Raw genomic sequence first — 24705 nt, 5'->3', positions numbered from 1 at the left:
AAAAAAAAGAATCAAGCTCTGTTACAGAACTCCCAAGTAGTATCTTCACTTTTTTTTTTTTAAATTTTAAGTAGGCTTCACACCCAGAGGGGGGCAGGCTTGAGCTCATAACCCTGAGGTTAAGAGTCACATGCTATACTGATTGAGCCATCCAGGGTCCCCTATTTTCACTTTTTAAAATGATGTGGTCTATTTCCTCTTTCTAGAATGTTCTGTCCTATGTATTTCAACAGTACAAACTGTATTATCTTGGACTTTATTAATGTAGAATTATGAATAATTAACTTGTAAGCAGAAATGAAGTTCTTTTGTGCACTGTTGGGGGAAGGAGGAGTTGTTAAATAGATTAATTGATCTGAAATTAATCTCCCACCAAGTCAACCCAGGAGACATATTCTGTCATTCCTCTTCCTCCCATCAAATGTCTGTGATAGAAGCAGTAAAATGTCATGGAAAATCTCTACATCAGTCAGGGTTGGCATGGCTCTTGTTTTCCCCAGGGACAGATGGCATAGGAGTCATACTCATACTTCTTGACCTGTGTTCAGCGAACCAGTAAACAATTTTACTTTAAAGTAAATAGAGCTTAATACAAAAAAGGTTATTTAAATGATTATAAGGCAGCATTTCATAGAAGAGGATTTAGTAACTTGAGGTTTATAATTATCCTTCTGAAGACACAATAGAAACTGCACTTAGTTAGAACTTTAATTCACTTGAACGAAAATGTATATAGTACCATGTCTTTCACATTGTAAACACTCAGATGTTTTGGGAATCATTGGCCTTTTAAATGATTGTAATGTCTCATATATTTAAATTTAATTGCTGTATCTATTTTTGCCAATGAAGCATTTTCCCTGTGCATAAAATATACATGAATACAATTGGCAGAAATATAATTGTTAGCTTTAAATAAAATTATCTAAAATCATAATATATCAGGAAATTGTTTTTGTACAGGTAAATGGTTGCAGTTTTGTGGTGAGAACAGAAAAGTCTACAAATTTATTAAGGGTATAGTATTTAAAACTACTCATGATACTAATGTTTTATACTATTTAAAACCATCTGGCTTACTAACAAAGCTTTTTCCTGCATGCACTTCTTTCTGTGTGTGATTTCTAAATGCTTTTAATGTTTAACAAAACAAAATTAGGCACTTTTTGCTAAAAATCTCAATTATAACAATTAATGATGTCATGTTTTTGCTTTTAAGGTGTATATCACACTAATAACAAAGTAGGTTGTCATTCCAGTAAACTCTCAGGTGATAAGTGATACTTTAAAGTGGACTTTGCTATGGAATTCAGTATTTAAATCCCTCTTCCTGAGGAGTGTTGTTAGTATGAATTATTAAAAATCTTGGATTGATTTAGGAAGAAGAATTTGGTGCTGATGATTCTTACTCTGAACATGGAGCACAGTACAATCAGACCCATCTAGAGATGATGGAAAATGAATTGGCTGGCAAACAGCATGAGATTGAAGAGCTGAGCAGAGAACTAGAAGAAATGAGAGCCACCTATGGGACTGATGGACTGCAGCAGGTATGTGTACTTTATGAGGCTTTTGTTTTATTACAGAGACAAAATAGGAAATTTGAATGATAGTAGACCTATGTTCTTTAAAGATGAGGTTTTTAAATAGTAACTTTAAGTCATCTTATATTTGTTATAACTTTTTAACTTTATTAGAAAGCTAGGCAGAAATCACTTCTGTAGGATAGATGTTTTTGTAAACGGCCTGAGAGAAAATTAAGGTGCAAACCACATCGGACTATGATGCCTTAAACTCATTAAAAATGTCAGCGAGTCCTTGTAAAAGTAACTGTGGTTAAAATGACATCTGTTGTTTGTGGCCGTTAGTTATGAAAACAAGGTGGAAAAGGCCATTGATGAGGATGACAGGATATATTTTAATTTTATCTTCTGCAGAGACAAATGAGAATTAAACATGTCTGATGAGGTTGCCTAGGAACAGATTGGAGTATCCCTAAATATAAAGGCACTTGTCCTTCTAGAAACCGATAAATAGATAAATTAGACCTAGTGTGTTTTGTTCCTTCATTCAGGTAATTAATTTTAAGTTGATTTGGGAATAAAGCCAATTTCTGCAAGCTAACCTTTCAAATATGGACAAGAATGGATAAGGTTACTGACAAATCATAATTATTCTGCCAGTGCGTTTTAACAGTTACATTTTTGAGGAATAATTAACTGTAGTAATAATTTTGTTTAAAAAATAAGCCTGGCACTTTTTATTTTCATTGATGTCTTTTAGTTACAAGAATTTGAAGCTGCCATTAAACAAAGAGATGGCATCATAACCCAGCTCACTGCTAATTTACAACAAGCAAGAAGAGAAAAGGATGAGACGATGAGAGAATTTTTAGAGTTGACAGAACAGAGTCAGAAATTACAAATTCAGTTCCAGCATGTAAGTATTACTAATAGAAAAAAATTTATTAGATTTTTAGTACTGAATTTTTTAAAGTGCTCTAATTTTCAGAACAAATTAAATTTAAAATCCATTTGTATTATTATGTATCATGTTAGAAAAACTAGTGAACACCTGTTGTTAACATTAACCAAGAATTTACCTCCTAGTTCTCTTGTGATTTCTTGCTGTTATTTTCTCTGTACTTCTTCCTGGACTATCTATTGAAAATCTACAAAATCTTTTAAGTCTGATTGGGTGGAATTTTGCAGAAATTAAGATGTAGTCACATCCTACCTTTGCCAACCCTGCTATGGATTTTACTTTAGTTTCTAAAATGGTAATTAGACAGAATGTGTTCCTTTTACCTTTAATCAGAGCTATAAGAATCTAATTGTATTAAAGTTTCTGCTGGCAAGTAAAGAAAATAATTTAAGATAATGTAAGCAAAAAGGGTGGAATATAATGTAAGGAGATAGGCTTATCTTACAGAATTCAAGATGGAAATGCAGTCAGGCTTCTGATATGGTTTGGAATCAGAAACTGGAAAGTCATCTAGAATCCAAGAAGTACTGTCATTCAGGCCCCATTTCTTTGTACATGTCTGCCTTAGTCTTAGCTATCTCACTAGATTATTTTCTCTGCTCTATGATGGGAAAGATAATCTTATTGGTTCAGCTTGGATAATGTCCCCATAATTATCTGATAAGCCATGGCAGCATATTTGCTAGAGTTTCAAGCCTGTGATTCTAGCAAATTTCCCAGAGAGCAATTATGAGCCGAATAATACCCCAAAAAGTATCTATCCTTATCTCTTTAGAATTTAACTTGGGGCTTTCTTTCTGTTTTCAAGTTACAGGCTAGTGAAACTCTAAGAAACAGCACTCATAGTAGCACAGCTGCAGATTTATTACAAGCAAAACAACAGATCCTCACTCATCAGCAACAGCTGGAAGAACAAGATCATTTATTAGAAGATTATCAAAAAAAGAAAGAAGACTTCAAAATGCAAATTAGTTTCTTGCAAGAGAAAATTAGAGCATATGAAATGGTATGTTTATTTTAAGGAAGTCAGCCAGTGTATAGCCACTGTATAATTGGAGGGTTTTTTTCTACAACTGTTTATCTTTTTTTTGTTATGTACATGAATTACAAAATTTCATAATTAAGAAAAGCTCTTTAAGTGTACAAAACAACTTATTTTGAAAGTAATTGGGAGTCTCACAATAATAGTTTTTAAGATAACACTCATTACTAAGTTCTTTTAGAAGTGATAGGCCTATGTTACAGTTAGTTCTTAGGAGAATCTAAATTTGTAAACAATTTCTATTTTTTCTTTTTATCTAAAGGTATTTTTACTCAGTTTAGCAGTGGTTATGAAATCCTGAAAATATTTTCATGACAAAATGAAGTTTTATAGATTTTAATTAGAAAGAAACTACAGTAGATTCTCTACTTATGGTAGTTATGTATTATAAAGTTATCTGGGACACTTACTTAGCAAATAGTGCTCATGGGGAAAAAAGAAGGAAAATATACATAATTTATATATTTATATTTGATTCTATATATGTACATACATATATATGTACACATATGCTTATACACATGCATATATATATTCTAGGAAGTATATTTATATATACATAGATACATAACACATCTTGTAGATTATAACCTGAAATCCTAAAAACAACTCATCCTGTAGATTTTGTTTATTTTTCAAAAGGGAAAATGAGGTTCACAAGTGTTAAGTGACTTGCCTGAGGCTGCCCTACTGACACTTGCCAGAGTTATGATTCAAATCCATACAGCTGGCCCAGAACCATATTTCTTGTGCTATATTGCACTGCTCCCTTTTGTCTCTATCCTGTTCTCCATCCATGTTCTACTAATGAGCAGAAACATGAAGTCAGAATATAGTTTCCTTGTTTGACATCAGCTTTGGAAGCATGCATGTCCAGCAACTCAAATTTTTTGCTGCTCTGTGCATTTCTGCAAATGACTGTAAGTATCGATTTTGGAATTACAAATACATTTTAGCAAAATGGATTCACATATAGGGAATCTGTGAATAGTGAGGATAGACTGTACATATAATATGGTACTTTTTACAAACTTAGTAAGTTCTGCAGGAAGTTGAGAAATAACCAAGACAAGAATATTGTTTAGATAATAATAAGATTATTAGCTAGCATTTATTTTTCTTTACTTGTACCAGGCAATATTCAAAGCATCTTATACATACTAACTCATTGAATCATTTTAGTAACCATATGAGGTAGAGGTTCTATCATCATCCCCATTTTACAGATGAAGAGATCAAGGCAAAGCAAGGTGAAGTAAATTGCCTATCACACAGGAGATAAGTTGGTAGAGCCAGGTTTCAAACCTAGCTAGTCTGATTTCAGAGACCATGCTTTTAGGAAAATAGGAAACATACAAATTTAAGATACTGAAATTATGAAACAGTATGCTTTACAACCAAGATAATTTAAAAATCATTATTAGTTTACAGAACACCTATTTTGTACTAGGCCCTTGCAAGAGATAGTCATGCCTAAGACGTGCCCTTTTCTTTGCTGGAACTCATGGTTAGGGCGTGTACACAAGATAGCACAAAACGAGGGTAAACATAGGTAAAAAGTGTTTTCAGTAGGTCTGGCTTCATAAGGGAAGCAACTCAGGGTGGGCTTTAGGGGGAGATGATATTTGAGACAGGTCTGTAAGTTGAGATAATTTCTCCATGATTATGTTTTCTCAGCAATAGGCATAATGTGTGGCACATTAGCAGCTAAAAAATATTCATTTGGTGAATAAGTACATTATGAATCTGAACTGGTAGAGATAAGAAAGGCATTTTAGACAAAGTATGGAGTATAACTAAAAACCTAAGCTGAAATGTGTTAAAAAGGTCTGGATAGCAAAAACATAATTTAACTAGAAATAGTCTTTGAAAGTGTGTCTGTACAGGAGGAAGTGTAGAAAGACAGTCTAGGCCTCAGAAGAGTTTGTAAATTGAATTTTGTTGTATTTATTATATTCAGTAGGCAGTACTATTTGAAAGTATTTGAAACTAATCATTTTCATAAAGGGAATAAACTTTGTTTATTTGAATGTTAGCAGAATACTTTTATCATCAGCCTTTTCTTTGTTTCATATATATATAGATAGATATTTTTTTTTTATTTCTCCTTTTTTTTTTTTTTTTTTTAATTACTTTGTATGAATCCCCCTGAGTAGTAGTTCCATCAGTGCAGCTGAATGACTAGAGCATTAGGGTGGTAGTTGAAACTGCCGTGGTCACCTAGGCAACTACACTGGTGATTCCAGCCTTATTCTCATTGTCGCTAATCCTCAGAACTTCCTATGGTGCAGTGATCACAGGCAAGAAGTCTGTTATTCCCCACTCCCTCAGGTCTGTTTCTAAAAACAGAGGGATTGTATCTTAACCACAGGGCTGTCTTTTGCAACACAAAATAAATGGTTTTAAACCATATATTTTGAAATAAACAGTACTAAGAAAAAATGAAACATGAATTTGTATTGTTTAATAAGTGAATGAAGAATTGTTTGCAGTTATATCAAACATATTGGACAATTTTGAATTATGCAACACTGTCTTACGAGGGTTCCTCCTCTCGAGTGAAAATCAGGAAATAGAAGTATTACAGATTTTATAATAATGTTAACATTCCAAGACTAATTACTTACTTAATAACTCAACTGAAGTTGACCTCAATGAATTTTACTTTCTTATAGATTCCAAATGCCTTATAGATACTTTCTAGTATATGTGTATTATATTTGTATATAGCACAGTGAGCATAAAATACATTAATATATTTATTTTCTTTCAGCTTCAAGCATAGTCCATGACATAGAAGAAATATTACACATTTATTTTACAGATGAAAACACTGAGATTTAAGACAATAAACTGACTTAAACGTCCTATTGTAGTACAGAAATTAAAGTCAGAAGTCACAACAGTTGGTAATAATTTTTAGTGACATTGGATGGAATATGAGATACCAAGAAAAAAGCTGATAGGATTTTGCTCAAGAGGCTTCACAGGATGGCATTCATTGCCTTAAGTTAATTTACATAGTACAGTATCTGGCCTTTGACTTGTAGACTCAGAAGTCTGGTTTTTATCTTCTATCAACTGAGACTTGAACTATCTCAGAAGTAAGCTCAGATTTTCCAAGTTGAAGAGGCTAATGTTTAAACCTTAAATATAAGATTATTAATTTACAGTAAGAAATAATTATCACAGGGACCTGTATATTTCAAGTTCATTGGATTTTATTTTCTTTCTATGGACAAATGAATTTGAAAAGTCAAATAATAATAGAAAGTTATTTAGTGACCTTGAGATCAAAGATATTAGAGGAGTCAAATGTTCCATAGCATTAGGCTATGATAACTTGATGTATCATCTCACAGTAGGAAAGTCATGCTTGTGGATTGAAATTCTTAAATTCTAAATTGAACACCAATAAAAAATAAATTTATTATTAAAAAAAATTCTTAAATTCTGTTTGCTACAATGCCTTACATTGCTTTCTACATTAGATATGGTTTTCCCAGAGGGATCAGAATTTTCAGTCTCAAGGCCCTGGCCTGTGCTGAAATGAGTATTGGCAACTCTCTGAGGTTTTCCTTTCTCTGGGCTTTGACAGTTTTTCTTTAGATACATGAATACATTCATTCAAAGTGCCTTTAAAGTCCTCTGTGCCTGGGATTCCTGTCTCAGTAAGGTGATTTTACTTACCTACTGTTTTCTGTTCTATTCAATAGATTGTACTTTCTTGGTACTTGGTACCTCAGCCTTTAACTGCTTAAGCAACTAAGTAACAGAGTCAAAACTTTGTTTCTAGGGCTTCTACTTGTCCTTCTCTTGCCCTAACACTCTTATGAATGATTGTGATTACGGATGTGCCTTGACCTATGTCTTAGGTTTAGGCTTTTATACAATTCCAAAGTAGAGGCCCCAGTCAGAACTGGAAGAAAATATCTGTCCTGCTTTCAAATTTCTTTTCAAACCTAAAGTCTAGGATCAACTTGATATGCCATAAGTAGTTAGTTGTCTTGCATGTCATTTGAGGTTTAGCCACTTAGGTTTTGGATATCCCTAAATTTCTGATTTACTTAACCACAGGAATGAAGTTAAGGAAGATCCATAGGAAACTGTTGTTTTATTTTCATAGCATTTGCCCACCAAACACCTTCAAGTCACTAAAATACATGGAAGGAATCTTGATTTATTTTTAAGACTTTCTTCTAGAATTATAAAGAGTACTATAGCTATTGAAAATATTAAGCTCTTAGAATATTTATCAGTTAATAAGATGAAAATGTAATGGTCTAGACATTTTAATCCTGCTAATTTTGAAATTAATACTTTTAACCATAGCAGTATAAGAATTTGTTTCTTCCAGGAAGACCAACACTGCTGTAGTGTTGGGTACACAAGTCTTATCTCATTGGCTTGGGAAAAATTAAGGGGCAAGCCTTACAGTTACTTTTTATAGAAGTATGAAGAAACCAAACAAAACCAGACTTCTCCCAGTCTTTTGGTATTGAGGTTAAGCAATGTAAGTTGCCAGGAAGTTAAAAATGCCATTTATGTTTTCATCTTTTTCTTTCTAAAGGAACAAGATAAAAAAGTAGAAAGCTCAAATAAAGAAATACAGGAAAAAGATGCAATAATTGATGAATTAAATACAAAGATTATAGAAGAAGAAAAAATAACTCTAGAGCTGACAGATAAAGTCACAGCTGCTGATAAATTACTGGAAGAATTACAAGAACAGGTTGTACAGAAGAACCAAGAGATTAAAAATATGAAATTAGAGCTGTCTAATTCCAAGCAAAAAGAAAGACAGTGTTCTGAGGAAATAAAACAGTTAATGGGGACAGTTGAAGAACTTCAGAAGAAAAATCATAAAGATAGCCAATTTGAAACTGATATTCTACAAAGAATGGAACAAGAAGCACAAAGAAAGTTAGAACAGCTCCGGGCAGAGCTGGATGAGATGTACGGGCAGCAGATAGTACAAATGAAACAGGAGTTAATAAAACAACACATGTCACAGATAGATGAACTTAAAATACAACACAAGGGAGAAATGGAGAATGCTTTAAGATCATATCCAAGTGTTACAGTGAATGAAGATCAAATAAAGTTAATGAATATGGCAATAAATGAACTGAATATAAAATTGCAAGATACTAACTCTCAAAAGGAAAAACTCAGGGGAGAGCTAGGAGTAATTTCAGGAGAAAAGTCTGTTCTACAAAGACAGCTTAAAGATCTTTTTGAAGAATTGAGCTTTTCAAGGGAACAGATTCAGAGAGCTAGACAGACAATAGCTGAACAAGAAAATAAACTCAGTGAAGCACATAAATCTCTTAGTACTGTGGAAGATTTGAAAGCTGAGATTGTTTCTGCATCTGAATACAGAAAAGAACTAGAACTAAAACATGAAGCAGAAGTTACAAATTACAAGATAAAACTTGAAATGTTAGAAAGAGAAAAGAATGCCGTATTAGACAGAATGGCTGAATCGCAAGAAGCTGAATTAGAGAGGCTGAGGACGCAGCTTCTATTTAGTCATGAAGAAGAACTTTCCAAACTAAAGGAGGATTTAGAAATTGAACATCGAATAGATATTGAGAAACTTAAAGATAACTTAGGCATTCACTACAAACAGCAGATAGATGGCTTACAGAATGAAATGAGTCAAAAGATAGAAACCATGCAATTTGAAAAAGACAGTTTGATAACTAAGCAGAATCAATTAATTTTGGAAATTTCAAAACTCAAAGATTTACAGCAGTCCCTTATGAATTCAAAATCAGAAGAAATGACTCTTCAAATCAATGAACTTCAAAAAGAAATTGAAATACTCAGGCAAGAAGAAAAGGAAAAGGGTACACTTGAACAAGAAGTTCAAGAATTACAACTTAAAACTGAATTATTGGAGAAACAAATGAAAGAAAAAGAAGATGACCTTCAAGAAAAATTTACACAACTTGAAACAGAGAATAGCACTCTTAAAGATGAGAAGAAAGCCCTTGAAGACATGTTGAAAATGTATACTCCTGTTAACCAAGAAGAATTAATTTTCATAGACTCCATTAAGTCCAAATCCCAAGACTGTAAGTGGCAAAAAGAAATAGAGATACTTACAGAGGAAAACGAGGACCTCAAAAAACAATGTATTCAGCTAACTGAGGAGATTGAAAGGCAAAGGAACACTTTTTCATTTGCTGAAAAAAATTTTGAAGTTAACTATCAGGAGTTACAGGAGGACTATGCTTGCCTTCTCAAGGTAAAAACTGACTTAGAAGACAGCAAAAACAAACAAGAAGTAGAGTATAAGAGTAGGCTTAAAACACTTAGTGAAGAGCTTCATCATTTGCAAAGAATAAATCCAACTATACTAAAAATGAAAAGTTCAGTCTTTGATGATGACAAAACTTACATAGGAGAACCATTGGAAACTGTTGAGGTTGTGGAGAAAGATACAACAGAACTTATGGAAAAACTTGAGGTAACCAAGCGAGAAAAGTTAGAACTGTCAGAGAGACTGTCTGATCTTTCTGAACAATTAAAACAGAAACATGGTGAGATTAGTTTTCTGAGTGAAAAAGTGAAGTCTTTAAAGCAAGAGAAAGAGCAAGTTTTATTGAGGTGTAGAGAGCTCGAAATCATCATTAATCATAAAAGGACAGAAAATATAAATGTGTGTGATGATCAGTTAGACTCTTTAAAAGATGGAGTTATGACTATAACAAGCAAGGATTCTGGAGGGTCAATTTCTAAAATAAATAAAGATTGTGGTGAAGAATCAAAAATAATGGAGGAATATAAAATTCCTTTTGAAAATACGACTGTTGGAAAAGAAAGCAAGCAAGAACAGTTGTTTTTGGATCACTTGCCATTAGTGAGAAATGGATCATTGCTTGGGACAACTGAACCAAATACAAATGATAAACTTCAGTGGGAACTCAGTGTACTTAAATCAGAACAGGTATGTTTCCTTAATTATAAATGCTAAAGCATAGTGAAAATGTACATTTCATACAAAAGATGTTTTCATCCTAAAACACCAGTTAATCTTACAAGAGAATGAAAATGAACTCTGTAATGTATTTCTCATTTGGGCCTATCAGCTATTGTTGCTTTTATCTGTTTTCCTTAAAAACTATCACCTTTCTTTCAGGTAATTTATGTTATACTCTTCAGGAAATAAAAACATAGGAATGGTTTCACACTTTCTTTGGAAAAGCAAGAGCTTAAATTTCAAAGTTTGGTTTCAGCATCTTGTTTCATATTCATATTTTCAAAGTTCCACAACTAAAAATTAACTGAAACTTTTAGGTACTTTATAGTTATTAAGTAGTTATAATACTATATTTCCTTGAAAAAAAAATCTCAACTTAAGTCCTAGAGTTTTCTGAGTACTGTGTAAAGCTGAAGAGGGCAAAAATTATTAATTCTAACTATAACGAAACAATACGTATAATGAGTAATAATAGATACTTTTAACAGATTGTATTTGCTGGAAACTGATAGTAGAAATAACTGAAAAATTCCACTAAGTATCTTGTGTAATGCTGCTGAGTCAAACTTTGTTTTTCATTTATGCAACAGATTATTGAATTTCCAGCCAGGTATAGGAGTATAGTAGCAAGCAAGAGAAAAAAGATTCCTGCTCTCAAAGAGCAAGAATATATTCTAGTGAAGGAGGCAGACAGTAGTAGACAAGGAAACAAGTAGAGTAGTTAGAAGTAGTGATAAGTCCTCTAAAGAAAACAGAACGGGTAATGTAATAGAGAATGATGGGTAGTGGTGATGGCAGGACTAAATAGAGTGGTCAGGAAAGGTCTTTTGGAGGAATTGACATTTGAACTGAGATCTGTAAGACTAAGGGGGAGCCTACCACATGCAAATTAGAGCAATTGTGAAGACAAAGATGAGTTTAAGGAACTGAATGAAGATGTGTTTAGCTGAGTTTGAAAGCAGGAGAGCAGAAGAAAACGTTTGAAAAAGAGAAGAGACAAGATCTTGGAGAGCCTTACAGACTTTGTACAAAGTTGAGATTTTATTCCATATATAGTAGGAAGCCTTTGGAAAGTTTTCTCTTTTTACTTCTAATAGATACAGATCGTATGATGGAGTTATATTACAATAATCCTATGTAAATTCAGATACCTTAAGTTGAAGATGAAGTTAATGTATTTAACCTGGTGAACATCAAAGCTTAACCTAGTCTACCTTAAACATGCTCAGAACATTTACATTAGCCTACAGGTGGGCAAAATCATCTAATACAAGACCTGTTTTATTTTATTTTATTTTATTTTTTTAAGACCTGTTTTATAATAAAGTGTTAAATATCTCATGTAATTTATTGAATACTATACAGAAACTAAAAAACAGAATGCTTGAATGGTAAAAATGGTTGTAAGTTTATTGTTTGTTCATCCTTGTGATCATGTAGCTGACTGGGAGCTGTGGCTCCTTGCTGCTCCCAAGCATCATGAGAGAATCATACTGCATATTTAACCCAGGAAAAGATTAATATTAAAAATTTGAAGTATAGTTTCTACTGAGTGTGTATCACCTTTACATCATTGTAAAGTAAAAAAATCCTAAGTCAAACCATTGTAAGTTGGGGACTGTGTATCCACATTTATGATCTTATATCAAATGTAAAGATATTTTACATTTTAATAACCTAAATAGAATTTAAAAATTCAAATAGCATAACTGTTAAAGCTTTGTTAAATATCTGGAATTTTCTTCAAAAGCGTAATGTGGTTTTAATGTAATTACTCCTAAAAATGCCAGAGATCATTTAGCTTTTTAAAAAAAGACCTTGTTAGAAGAGGACCTGAATTTGAAGCTGTCAGAATGGTCAAATTTTCTAAGAATTTTGTTTTCTCTGCTAAAGGCATTTTTATTGACATTCAGATACCTTCTCCTTGAAATTAACTTATAAAGAGAGTAAAGGGAGGCAAACCTGCCAACTGTCCCTTCCCAGTTGTCAATACTAAGACAAACCGCCTTATTGGTGGAGAGGGGAGTAAAATGTGTGTGTGGAGGGGACCTCACAGAAGAAATAGAGCAATGATTTATTCAGTAGTAACACCTCAGAGCAATCTAAATATGCTTAGAAATCATACTAACTCCCCCCCAAAATACTTTACTCTCGCAGCCAAGCTAATTGGCTAATAAACATGAAAAGATACTTTCAAACCTAAAAATTGATAAAATAATAAGATAGTATTTTGTACCCATCAGACTGGCAGAATGAGTCCCACAATAAAGTATGGGGAGATGAATACTCACGTATGCTGTTAATATCAGTGTAAATTAGCATAATTATATAAAAAATAATTTGATAAAATTTAATACATTTAATATACATTCCCTGTGACCCAGCAGCTACATTTCTAGGTGGTTCTCAGTATGGTCTTTGACTAGCAGTATCGGCAGCACTTCAAAACAGGGTAAAATTCAAAATTTGGGGCCCCACACCAGACCTCTTAAACCAGAAACCCTGGGGAAAGGATCCAGCAGTCGATTTTAATAAGCATTCCTGATATCTGCTAAAGTTTGAGATCCACGCTACTAGGGAAACACTAGTGTATTTGTATAGGGACCTATCTCTAAGAATTTAGTGCAGTATTTTTGACATATCAAAAAATTAGAAATAGTCCAGTTAAACTCCAAGAAGGAAGGTGACAAATTTTCGTGCATTTATAAGTACTATGCCACATTTTAATTAATTTGTATCTACATGGTTAGACCTAGAAGTATATTGAGTGAGAAGAACAATTTGCAAAATACAGTTTGGAACCATTTATGTAAATTCTTAGAAACATGCAATATAATGTATTGTTTATAGGTATTGAAAGTGATAGTATAAGAAATGCAATGGACTTGTTGCAAATTTGTGATAATGAATGCCTCTGGGGAAGGAAGAATGGGAACATAGTGGATTAAATTTTGTTTTCTTTCTAAACCAAAAAGGTATGTAGAAAGGAAAGAAATGAGAATAAAAAGACAAAATAATTGTTATTTGTAAAAACAAAAATGAAGTAATTGTATTTGTTAATTTGGGGTATGAGTACATAAGCATTTGTTACATTATTCTTTGCATTTCTCTATATTTAAAATACTATTTTTAAACAAAAATTAAAGATGAGGCCATACTAAGCTATATGATACATCAAAGTTTACCATAAAGTTGAGATAATGACAATATTGTGCTAATTTCCTTGAAAAGATAGGTAGATGAATGTAACAAAATGAAGTGAGAAAAAAATTAGACTTATGTGAAGTTTCAAACTATAATTTCATGTATTTCCCTCTTGTAGTCAGTATATGTAAGAAATAGAAGTTATATTATTTAAAATTTTAAATCATTTAAAAATGTTCTAATGTGTACATACATTCGCTTTAAGAATGATTTAAGGCTACAGATGGAAGCTCAGCGTATATGCCTCTCTCTGGTTTATTCAACACATGTGGATCAGGTTCGTGAATATATGGAAAATGAAAAAGATAAAGCTCTTTGTAGTCTTAAGGAGGAACTTATTTCTGCCCAAGAGGAAAAGATAAAAGAACTTCAGGAAATACACCAGCAAGAGCTACAAAATATAAAAGCACAAGAAACAGGTAAATGGTTTCTAAAAAAAACCTATAAGTACTATGAAACAAGTATCACTTAGAGCCTACCTACCATTCCAGGTTTTGTCCTTGTCTTAAAATCCATTGAAGAAGGTAACTATATCCCCAGTCCTGGATTCATTTTTTTCATATAATCCTTGCACATTTTTTTTAAGTGCTTGAGAAATCTAAAATCACTGAATCATTTCCCCCCAGTAGTTAAAATCAAGTGGGAAAGCAATATAAAATAAACTTTTAGAGAGTCACCTGCATGGTTCATGGTTGAGTATCTGCCTTTGGCTCAGGCTGTGATCCCAGGGTCCTGGGATTGAGTCCGGCATCAGACTCCCTGGAAGAAGCCTGCTTCTCCCTCTGCCTATGTCTCTGCCTCTCTCTCTCTGTGTCTCTCATGAATAAAATAAAATATTTTTAAAAATAAACTCTTAGCATAGGACAGTTTCTGTAATAGAGAAAAGTCTTATACTTTCTGGAAGGATGAGTGGGATGAGGCAGCAGGTAGGAGGAGGGGGGTTGGAATTTTAGGGAAGGCTTCTGAGTTAAAGAAGTGTGAGAGATTGCCTCCATTTTGGAGAACTGAGAGTTCAAGCTATGTGAGAAAGTAGTGGGGGATAAAGCAGGAAAGATTGACAGGAGCTTGATCAGAAAAGGCTTTATATACTCTGAAGTATGTGTAAGCTTTATGCTACTGGTGATAAGACCTGTATAGAATAAATAGATCCTTAAAAAGGATTTTAAGTAGTGGGAGTAACCGTAAAATTTTTACTTTAAGATAACACTATGGGACGAGGTGGGGGAGGTGATTAGTGATGGGAAGACGAGTTAAGCAACTTTGGCAGTAATTCTGCTAACAATAATATTTATAACAGTAAAGTTTAAGAATTAAAGAGGTAGGCTATAGTCTGCAGCTAATATGAGGAGGATGGAGAGAAAAACTGAGAGTGATCCAAGTTTCTAGTTTGGGTAACTGGATTGAAGGTGACTAGTCACAAAAGAGGATGTGGAGCAAATCTGTGGGGAAAATAAATTCAGGTTGGAATATATGGAGTTAAAATTACCTATTGACTTCAAAAAAGACTTGTCTAGTAGGCAGTTAAAAATAGAAGTCTAAAACACAAGAGGGAGGTTTGGGCTCAAGATTAAGATTTGGAATCAAAAGATCATTTGAGTCCAGAGAAAAGAATGAAGTGTCCAAAGAGACTGCATAATGGGCCAAAGAACTAAGATGGCACTTTGGGAAGCAGGAACATGTAAAGACTTGAAATAGAAGGCTAGTTACAGTTAACTTTCATCTTTAATATTATTTAACCACTCAATTAGCTAGACTTCCTCTGTTCAAGGCATCTCTAGGCTTTCACCCTTGATGGATCTGCTTTTGAGAATGAGGTAGTTCATAAGTTTGTTCAGTTGCTCTGTTGAACAAGGTAGAATTTAAAGAGTGACTTAAATAAGAATATCATACTTTTCACTTCAGGAGTTCTTTGGGTTTGAATATAATAAGATTACATTAAGTGCGTGTTTTTTTTTTTTTTAATTGATATCCTCTTCAGATAGAATCTGTCCTGTGATTTTCAATTACAAGTTAATTGATGAGTCCACTAATGGTTGATGAAGTTAGTGAGTAATGACCAGAATTTTTTTAAAAAGATTTTATTTCTTTATTCATGAGAGAGAGAGAGAGGCAAAGACACAGGCAGAGGGAGAAGCAGACTCCCCATGGGGAGCTCAATGCAGGACTTGATCCTGGGACCCCTGAGCCAAAGGCAGATGCTCAACCATTAAGCCACCCAGGGGTCCTGACCAGCATTTTTCTTTTTTAAATGAGAGAGTACAGTAGAACAAATACTCTATACCAATAGAGTGTATAACATGTAGAAAGAGGAAATAATGATTTGTGAAATTCTTGTTCCAGTTTTCAATGGATATATAAATAGGTTATGATATATGATGTATTTTGTGTGTTGGGTACTGGGGAAAAAAATTTGTAGGTCATTGCTTTATACCAATTTGTAGGATATAAACGGAATTTTACAAACTATCTGAAAGTTAACATTGAGCAGTAGAAAATAACTTTTTTTTTTTTTTTTTAGAAAATAACTTTAAAAGAAATAAAGAACTTAAAACTAATCTTACTGTAAAGGAAGCTTCCAGTTGACATAGGTTTAATACTGAAGTTCAGGAATTAAATGTTTAATACAGTATCTGTTCTGTTAGGTGGTAAAGCGAAGCCTTTACAAATGCTCATTGGAAAACTACGCAAGGCAGTGTCTGAAGAATGTTCTTATTTTACACAGGTAAGATATTAATTAAAAAGTCTTTCAAACAAGAAATGCTATACTTCAAAACTGCACTTAGAAAATATTCCTGAATTTTTAAGTTTAAAATGAGCACTTAAATGTTTCCTGATAATCTTTTGAAACAAAAGAAATTGAGGTAAATTATCTTAGCAGTAGAACAGACAAAAGCTATACCTACAACAAAAAAAGAGTAGACCAATAGAACCCCAGACAGGTCTGTTTCCTGCCCCTGCCTGCTTGGTGGTTGAGTGTATCTGATGACTTATCTGGGGAGGTTGCACAAGACCAGTTATACCAGGTATAATTGTGAAGACAGAGTGAAATAGAAGCTCTTAGACACTGCAAGTGGGGAAAGTACTACTTTGAGAAGCAGATTGGCAAGGTCCCTTTTTAAAGATGTATACATCCCGTAGTCCAAGCATTTGTGCACAACTAGATCTGTTCATGCTAGTATCTTTAAGTTGACAATGGGAAACAACTCAGATTACTATCAATAATGGTAATAAATAAATTGTATTACCTCCATTCAGTGGATCTTTATTTAGCAGTGTTTGATATCTGTACTAATATCAATAAATCTCAGAAGAAAAACATATAAAGCCTGTATTACCTCTGGGCGGAGGGAAAGGTGAATAAAATGGGTAAGCAGTACTTAAAATAGAGAGCTTCAAGTCTCTCTGTGATGTTCAATTTCTTTAAAAAAATATGGAGATAATGTTATAAAATATTACTGTTTAAGGTAGATAACTATTTTTTCTGCATATTTCAAATAGCTCAAAATTTAAAATAAATGTCCTTGATCTCTGTACTAGGCTTTTGTATTTATAAATTGAAGGGGCAGGAAGGTGGCATTCGTTGGGACAGGTAGAGCTACCTTACTGATTTTTTTTTTAAGATTTGATTTATTTGAGAGTGAGAGAGCTAGTGGGGTGGGGGGAGAATCTTGAGCAGACTCTGCACTGAGTACAGACCCCAATATGGGACCTGATCTTAAGACCCTGAGATTATGACCTGAGCCAGAACCAAGAGTTGGATGTTTAACCAACTAAGTCATCCAGGCACTCCTGATTCTGATTTTCTATAATATCGTTGAAAAAATATATTGGAAAAAAACTCAAAAAGTGAGGAATAACCATACCTAAGGCCTGTCTTCATTCAGGTACTCAGCGGTCTCCATCTGACTACCTCTGCCAGAAGGTGCAGGCATTGTCCTTTCATATCTATTACTGATAGTAAATAATGGAAAGAGGGCCCAAATCATAGTAGTTCAATTACAAACTGACATTGTATGTTCTTTCCTTTTGTTATTGTCTTTACCTGATCCCTAATCTCAATATGAAATATTAACCAGCTTGTTCTAATACAGGGGTCCTTCAGGGTTCTTCACGAAACTTGGTTTTGTCAATAATTGTTGATGTGGCCATGGATTGGCTAATTCATCTTTTTGAGTCCATTTCTTCATCTGTAGATGAGATTTCTACCAGCTTTAATGTGATAAAATTCCATCTTATCAGAACTGTGCTGAAAATTTAATAAACTCTATTAATTTACAGTATAGTTTAACTTTTAAGCAAATCTAAGAAATAGCATTAATAAATGATTTGGTTTTTAAGCCTAGAAATTGTTTCCAGTTGTGTGCAGGGCAAAGGTAAAACTTCTTTTGAGGGCTTCTGAAATGATTATGGATCATGCATTGTTTTTAAATGATGGTGGAATTGTTTGTTCAGGAGAAAAGCCAGGATAATGTGTCAAATATTTTTAGTTTGTTTGTATGTATAAAGCACAGAGTATGATCCTTGTGTTACAGAAAAATGTATGAATGTAATCTATGTCATATATATATATATTTAAAAGATTTATTTGAGAGAGCAAGTGAGTGCATGAAGCCAGGGAAGGGGCAGAGGGAGAGGGAGAGAATCTTAGGAGACTTGCTACTGAGTGTGGAGCCCAACTTGGGGCTCCATATTCACTACCCTGGTATCATGACCTGAGCCAAAATCAAGATTGGATATTTAACCAACTGAGCCACCCAGGCGCTTCCATATAAATTTCTACAGAATTTATAGACAACTTTCTAATCACCCTTGTTTTTTTTTTTTTTTTTTTAAAATAAGCTAAATAAATAAATAAATAAATAAGCAAGCAAGCAAGCAAGCTCGCTCTATGCCCAGCATGGGGCTTGAGCTCATGACCCTGAGATCAAGAGTCATATGCTCTACCAGCTGAGCCAGCCAGGCGCCCCTAGTCATCATTTTTAACTTCTATTCTTGTCTTCTGGTGTTTTTTTGTAGTTAACGTTACAGAGATAACGTCAAGCTATAAAACGGCAGATTAAAGTACAAGCTATATTCATTATTAGAAGCAGAAAAAATAGTTTTGTGCAATTAAGATTGTCAATATTTTCCAATGTAAGAAGACTTTCATTCCTATATAAAGATTTAGACTTGACTATTCCTTTTGCAGACTGATAGGGTGTATGAAAGAGTGTTTTTACTGAATTTTCTGTGCCATTTTGTTTTTTGTTTTTTTGTTTGTTTTTTTCTGTGCCATTTTGACTGTCTTTTGCAGCTAGGAAAATGTTTAATGATTTTTCAAAGGCAGACATCAAAATTTTAATTCTGTAAAATACCTAATTTTGTTGTTAATAGACTTTTTGCAATGTCCTTGGTGAACATTATACTCCTGCTTTAAAATGTGAAGTAAATGTAGAAGAGAGAGAGAGTTCTGGTGTTCACACTTCTGAAAATCAAGAACTAGAATTGCAAGATTATAAATATGAAGTTCAAGGTAATAAAATCTGACCACATTATCTTCCTAAATCAGTTAATGGTAAACTTTTACTTTTAATCATGATTCAGTTACTTAATATCTTTTTGGATTTGTGAAATCTTATATTTAATACAGATTTTTATTTTTATAATGCAGTAATTGCAATATAAAGAACCAAAGATATCCACAGGTTTCCTTTTTTATCCTTTATTCCTCTACTCCCATATATTTCCTTGTTCATAATTTTTTCCTTTATTTTACACCATAGATCCAAACCTTTGAAAGTTATAGTATTTATTGAATACATATATGTCAATGATTTTTTTTTTTAAAGATTCTATTTATTTATTCATGAGAGACACAGAGAGAGGCAGAGACACAGGCAGAGGAAGAAGCAGACTCCATGCAGGGAGCCCGACATGGGACTCGATCCTGGGTCTCCAGGATCAGGCCCTGAGCTGAAGGCGGCTCTAAATTGCTGAGACATCCAGGCTGCTCTGATTTTTTTTTTTTTAAGTAGAAGAAGACCTAAAATTATCTTTCTTAATAAGGATCCTATGTTAGTTTATTTTTACAAATTATGATCTCAATTTTTTGGTAATTTTTTTCAGAGGTAAAATATTTTTTACCCCTGTCCATTTATATGAATATTGAACAAAATGTATACAAATTAATGAATACCAAAAGAAATTAACATATAATAATGTGAAATTGTCGAGTTATCTTTATAGAAGGTCTTTTACATCAATAAGATTGCAATTTTTGGTAACTATATGAAGTTTACTTGTAGCAGGCAATTTTCTAAAGTTATGAATAGATAAATGATACTTATTGAAAAAAACAAACTTTAACTATAAAATGAAATTATAATTATTTATCTAGATTTTCAAGAAAATATGCAAACTCTTCTCAACAAAGTAACAGAAGAATACAACAAACTCTTGGTACTTCAAACACGATTAAGTAAGGTCTGTGAAATGGAAAATGTGTTGTCATTTACTGTATTATGTGTTGTTTTGTAAGCTCCTTCATCAACCAAGAACTTCTAAAATAAGTGAAATAAGTGAACATGATCAAGATGAGAGAAAAGTGATATATTTATAGTATCAGCTAAAGGAATTTCTGCCAGTTGAATACTTATTTCCCCCTTTAGAGATTTTTGGAAATTCTAATAAACTAAAATAAATATAAAATGTCAGATTGTAAACTTGGTGAAACAGTTGTATTTAATTTTTTATATATAGCAGTTTTAAAGTCATGGGTGTGTCTGTTTTAGAGAAAAACGGAAGTAGTGTAGTTTAGAACATAGCTAATTAGCTTAACACACAGTGTTACATATGTCCAGTTTCTTTCAAGTGGTTATTTTAGAAATGTGTGCATATAAAGCTCAGTAAGAGTATAGATGGCACAGTATAATTACATCAGGAAAATAAACAGCATATATTGGCAAAGATAAGCATTGTAATCTTCATGTTGTAGAGAAGAAATCTGGAAGAATCTCTATGTCTATTTGTGATATTTTTGATGTCATTATATTGAGTGGATTTGAGATTTAACTGACAGGGAGCGAAAGTTCTATTGGTGATAAGGAATGATCTGGCTAAAATTCTCATTTGTCTTTTTCTCCCCCCCCCCCCCCCCATTTCTCCTTCTCCCTTCTCTCACTCCTTTTCTCTTTTTTCTTCCCTGTGTAATCAAGCAAACTTTATCCTACCTTTTCTAAAACTTGTAAACTATCCTAGTATCCTGCAGATAACTTTGTAGGAGGGCAGGTGGATACAGAAAAATCCTTCATTAACTCTACATTTCCCTACAATAATTACTTTTCTATTTCCCTTTATAGCCAAAGTGTTGAACCCTATTGAGAATTCATACCATTTCCTTACCAGTTCCATACCATTTCCTTGGATTTTTTGTTTTTTTTTGCTGCCCTCACCCTGCATCCAGGGACCCTTCTTCTGTACTCATACATGGGCTTCTGAGGGCTGCTAAGAAAATTAGATGCAGATGTGGTGTGGTGACACTGCATAATCATGGTCTGATATCAGCTGGACCCTCTGAATTGCTTGACAGTTCTTTTATGTGGTCATTTATCCTCTCATAGTCCTTTCAGTAGATATTTCCCAACTTGACTACTTTCCTCAAGTCATACTCCCCTTTTTTCTTTGCAGTTCACCTTATATGATATTTCTCTGTATCAGAGCTATCAATTATAAATTATCTCAGCCTACTGCCTCCAGACCATGTTATTTCTCTCTCTCTTTTTTTTTAAGATTTTATTTATTTGTTTGAGAGAGCGAGAGCTTGCTCACACAGGGGGAGGAGGGAGAAGCAAGGCTCCCTGCTCAGCAGGGAGCCAGATATGGGACTCAATCCCAGGACCCCTGGGACCATGACCTGAACTGAAGGTAGACGCTTAACCGACTGAGCCACCCAGGTGCCCCCTATATGGATTTCTTTAAATCTGTGAATACCCTAATTTATTTTCCTTCTGTCTGAGATGTTATTCCTTTTCATAACCAAGATTATTTTATTTCCTGCTTTTGTTAGTATCCCCTTCTACCTCCTCTAAGATTGATAATTTGTCCCTTTCCTCTCTTCTGTGATTTCAGTTCCTTTGTCTATTTTCCTGTGTTTCTGTCCTTTCTCCTGTACATTCCTCATGTCTCTCTTATTTAGAACATGACTGGTCCTCAATCCCTCATCTTCCTTTGTGGTTCTCTTTCTTCCTCATTGTCCTCTTCTTTAAAAGAAAGAATAGATTATAGCCAGAAATCTCTCATCTCTTCTCTTCTACCTGTTGTAAGCAAGCTTTCAACTTCTACTTCACCAGTCTTTTTTTTTTTTTTGGCAAAAGTCAGTGGTGAATTCTCCTCCCCTCCCCCCGCCCCAAGTTTTTACTTAAATTCAAGTTAGTTAACAGCAGTGAATTCTTAATTGTCAGATTTCCTTTCTGTTTTCTTCTTTGTTTTCCTTCTTTAGAAAATGTTGCTTTTCCTATGGTAGTACACAGTTGAAACTATTAAATAGTGTAGGAAGGCTTATACTAAGTAATCCACAGTGACAGATTTGTGACTGAGTGATTTGTCATTGTGCCTCCTTCCTTGTAGGGCAGTGAGTAGGCAACAACTGGCTTTGATGAGACACACACCTCCCTTTCCCAGTGTCAGAATGTGGGAGGCTTACTCCGGAACACAAACAGCCACACCAACTTCTTTAATTCTCTCCAGAAAAAACAACAACAACAACAACAAAAAACCAAACAAACAAACAAAAAAACCCTGAATTTCACATTTTAACCCAGTAAGGTAGCTACAACCACAGAGGCATCACAGAGGTTGATTGGGATCACATGGCACTACATCACTGCCTAACCTGTTAGCTTCATCTTCTAATCCTCCTCCTCATTTTACCCCTGCTGAAATACTTAGAGTTTCCCAAACGCACCTGATCTTTCATACCCCTGAACTCTATTGCACGTTATTTTTTCTGCCTGACACTGCATATGTACCTCTAGTCTGCTTGGTGTGTTCCTACTTGTTCCTCCAGTTTGTTAAAGTGTTATTTCCTTTGTGTCCTCTTTATCTTTCTAGATTTCAGAATTACTTCCTCCATTTTCTTAGCATCTGTACAAACCTTTGTTTAATGTGCTTATCTTTTAACATCATTTTAAATATTCCATGATCCCTGTTTTTTTCTCCCTGTTCCCACAGCTCCTTGTACAAACTTGCATCTGTTACTTTTCTTGTTATTTTAATTATTTGTTAGCTCTTTTCCTAGATTTTAAACCCTTCAGAATGAGGGAGGCTTCTCTTTATTTTTTTTTAAATAATAAATTTATTTTTTATTGGTGTTCAATTTGCCAACATACAGAATAACACCCAGTGCTCATCCCGTCAAGTGCCCCCCTCAGTGCCCGTCACCCATTAACCCCCATCCCCCGCCCTCCTCCCCTTCCACCACCCCTAGTTCCTTTCCCAGAGTTAGGAGTCTTTATGTTCTGTCTCCCTTTCTGATATTTCCTACCCATTTCTTCTCCCTTCCTCTATTATTTATATTCCCCAAATGAATGAGAACATATGTTTGTCCTTCTCCGATTGACTTATTTCACTCAGCATAATACCCTCCAGTTCCATCCACATTGAAGCAAATGGTGGGTATTTGTCGTTTCTAATGGCTGAGTAATATTCCATTGTATACATAAACCACATTTTTTTATCCATTCATCTTTCGATGGACACCGAGGCTCCTTCCACAGTTTGGCTATTGTGGACATTGCTCCTATAAACATCGGGGTACAAGTGTTCCGGCGTTTCATTGCATCTGCAACTTTGGGGTAAATCCCCAGCAGTGCAATTGCTGGGTTGTAGAGCAGGTCTATTTTTAACTATTTGAGGAACCTCCACACAGTTTTCCAGAGTGGCTGCACCAGTTCACATTCCCACCAACAGTGCAGGAGGATTCTCCTTTCTCCACATCCTCTCCAACATTTGTGGTTTCCCATCTTGTTAATTTTCCCCATTCTCACTGGTGTGAGGTGGTATCTCATTGTGGTTTTGATTTGTATTTCCCTGATGGCAAATGATGCAGAGCATTTTCTCACGTGCGTGTTGGCCATGTCTATGTCTTCCTCTGTGAGATTTCTGTTCATGTCTTTTGCCCATTTCATGATTAGATTCTTTGTTTCTTTGGTATTGAGTTTAATAAGTTCTTTTTTTTATTTTTATTTATTTTTATTTTTTTAAATTTTTTATTTATTTATGATAGTCACACACAGAGAGCGAGAGAGAGGCAGAGACACAGGCAGAGAGAGAAGCAGGCTCCATGCACCGGGAGCCCGACGTGGGATTCGATCCCGCGTCTCCAGGATCGTGCCCTGGGCCAAAGGCAGGCGCTAAACCGCTGCGCCACCCAGGGATCCCAATAAGTTCTTTATAGATCTTGGAAACTAGTCCTTTATCTGATACGTCATTTGCAAATATCTTCTCCCATTCTGTAGGCTTTTAGTTTTGTTGACTGTATCCTTTGCTGTGCAAAAGCTTCTTATCTTGATGAAGTCCCAATAGTTCATTTTTGCTTTTGTTTCTTTTGCCTTCGTGGATGTATCTTGCAAGAAGTTACTGTGGCCGAGTTCAAAAAGGGTGTTGCTTGTGTTCTCCTCTAGGATTTTTATAGAATCTTGTCTCACATTTAGATCTTTCATCCATTTTGAGTTTATCTTTGTGTATGGTGCAAGGGAGTGGTCTAGTTTCATTCTTCTGCATGTGGATGTCCAATTTTACCAGCACCATTTATTGGAGAGGCTGTCTTTCTTCCAGTGGATAGTCTTTCCTGCTTTGTCGAATATTAGTTGACCATAAAGTTGAGGGTCCACTTCTGGATTCTCTATTCTGTTCCATTGATCTATGTGTCTCTTTTTGTGCCAGTCCCACACTGTCTTGATGACCACAGCTTTGTAGTACAACCTGAAATCTGGCATTGTGATGCCCCCAG

The 24705-nt window shown here is 34.2% G+C and overlaps 1 protein-coding gene across 8 annotated transcripts in view; it reads left to right on the top strand.

Moving 5' to 3' along the window:
• The window catches only part of AKAP9 (A-kinase anchoring protein 9), a 153410-nt gene that overhangs the window by 35977 nt on the left and 92728 nt on the right, over positions 1-24705 (top strand). For all 8 annotated transcript variants that reach the window (XM_077856981.1, XM_077856979.1, XM_077856978.1 and 5 more), the window contains 9 exons: positions 964-1017; positions 1380-1550; positions 2284-2439; positions 3293-3490; positions 8097-10481; positions 13924-14137; positions 16361-16440; positions 19092-19230; positions 20095-20180. In XM_077856981.1, coding sequence (XP_077713107.1) covers positions 964-1017; positions 1380-1550; positions 2284-2439; positions 3293-3490; positions 8097-10481; positions 13924-14137; positions 16361-16440; positions 19092-19230; positions 20095-20180 — 3483 coding nt within the window. The remainder of the gene's footprint in view (positions 1-963; positions 1018-1379; positions 1551-2283; positions 2440-3292; positions 3491-8096; positions 10482-13923; positions 14138-16360; positions 16441-19091; positions 19231-20094; positions 20181-24705) is intronic.

The sequence above is a fragment of the Canis aureus genome, chromosome 18 (genome assembly GCF_053574225.1).
Source record: "Canis aureus isolate CA01 chromosome 18, VMU_Caureus_v.1.0, whole genome shotgun sequence".
NCBI lineage: Eukaryota > Metazoa > Chordata > Mammalia > Carnivora > Canidae > Canis > Canis aureus.
This window is presented reverse-complemented; position numbering and strand designations above follow the sequence as displayed.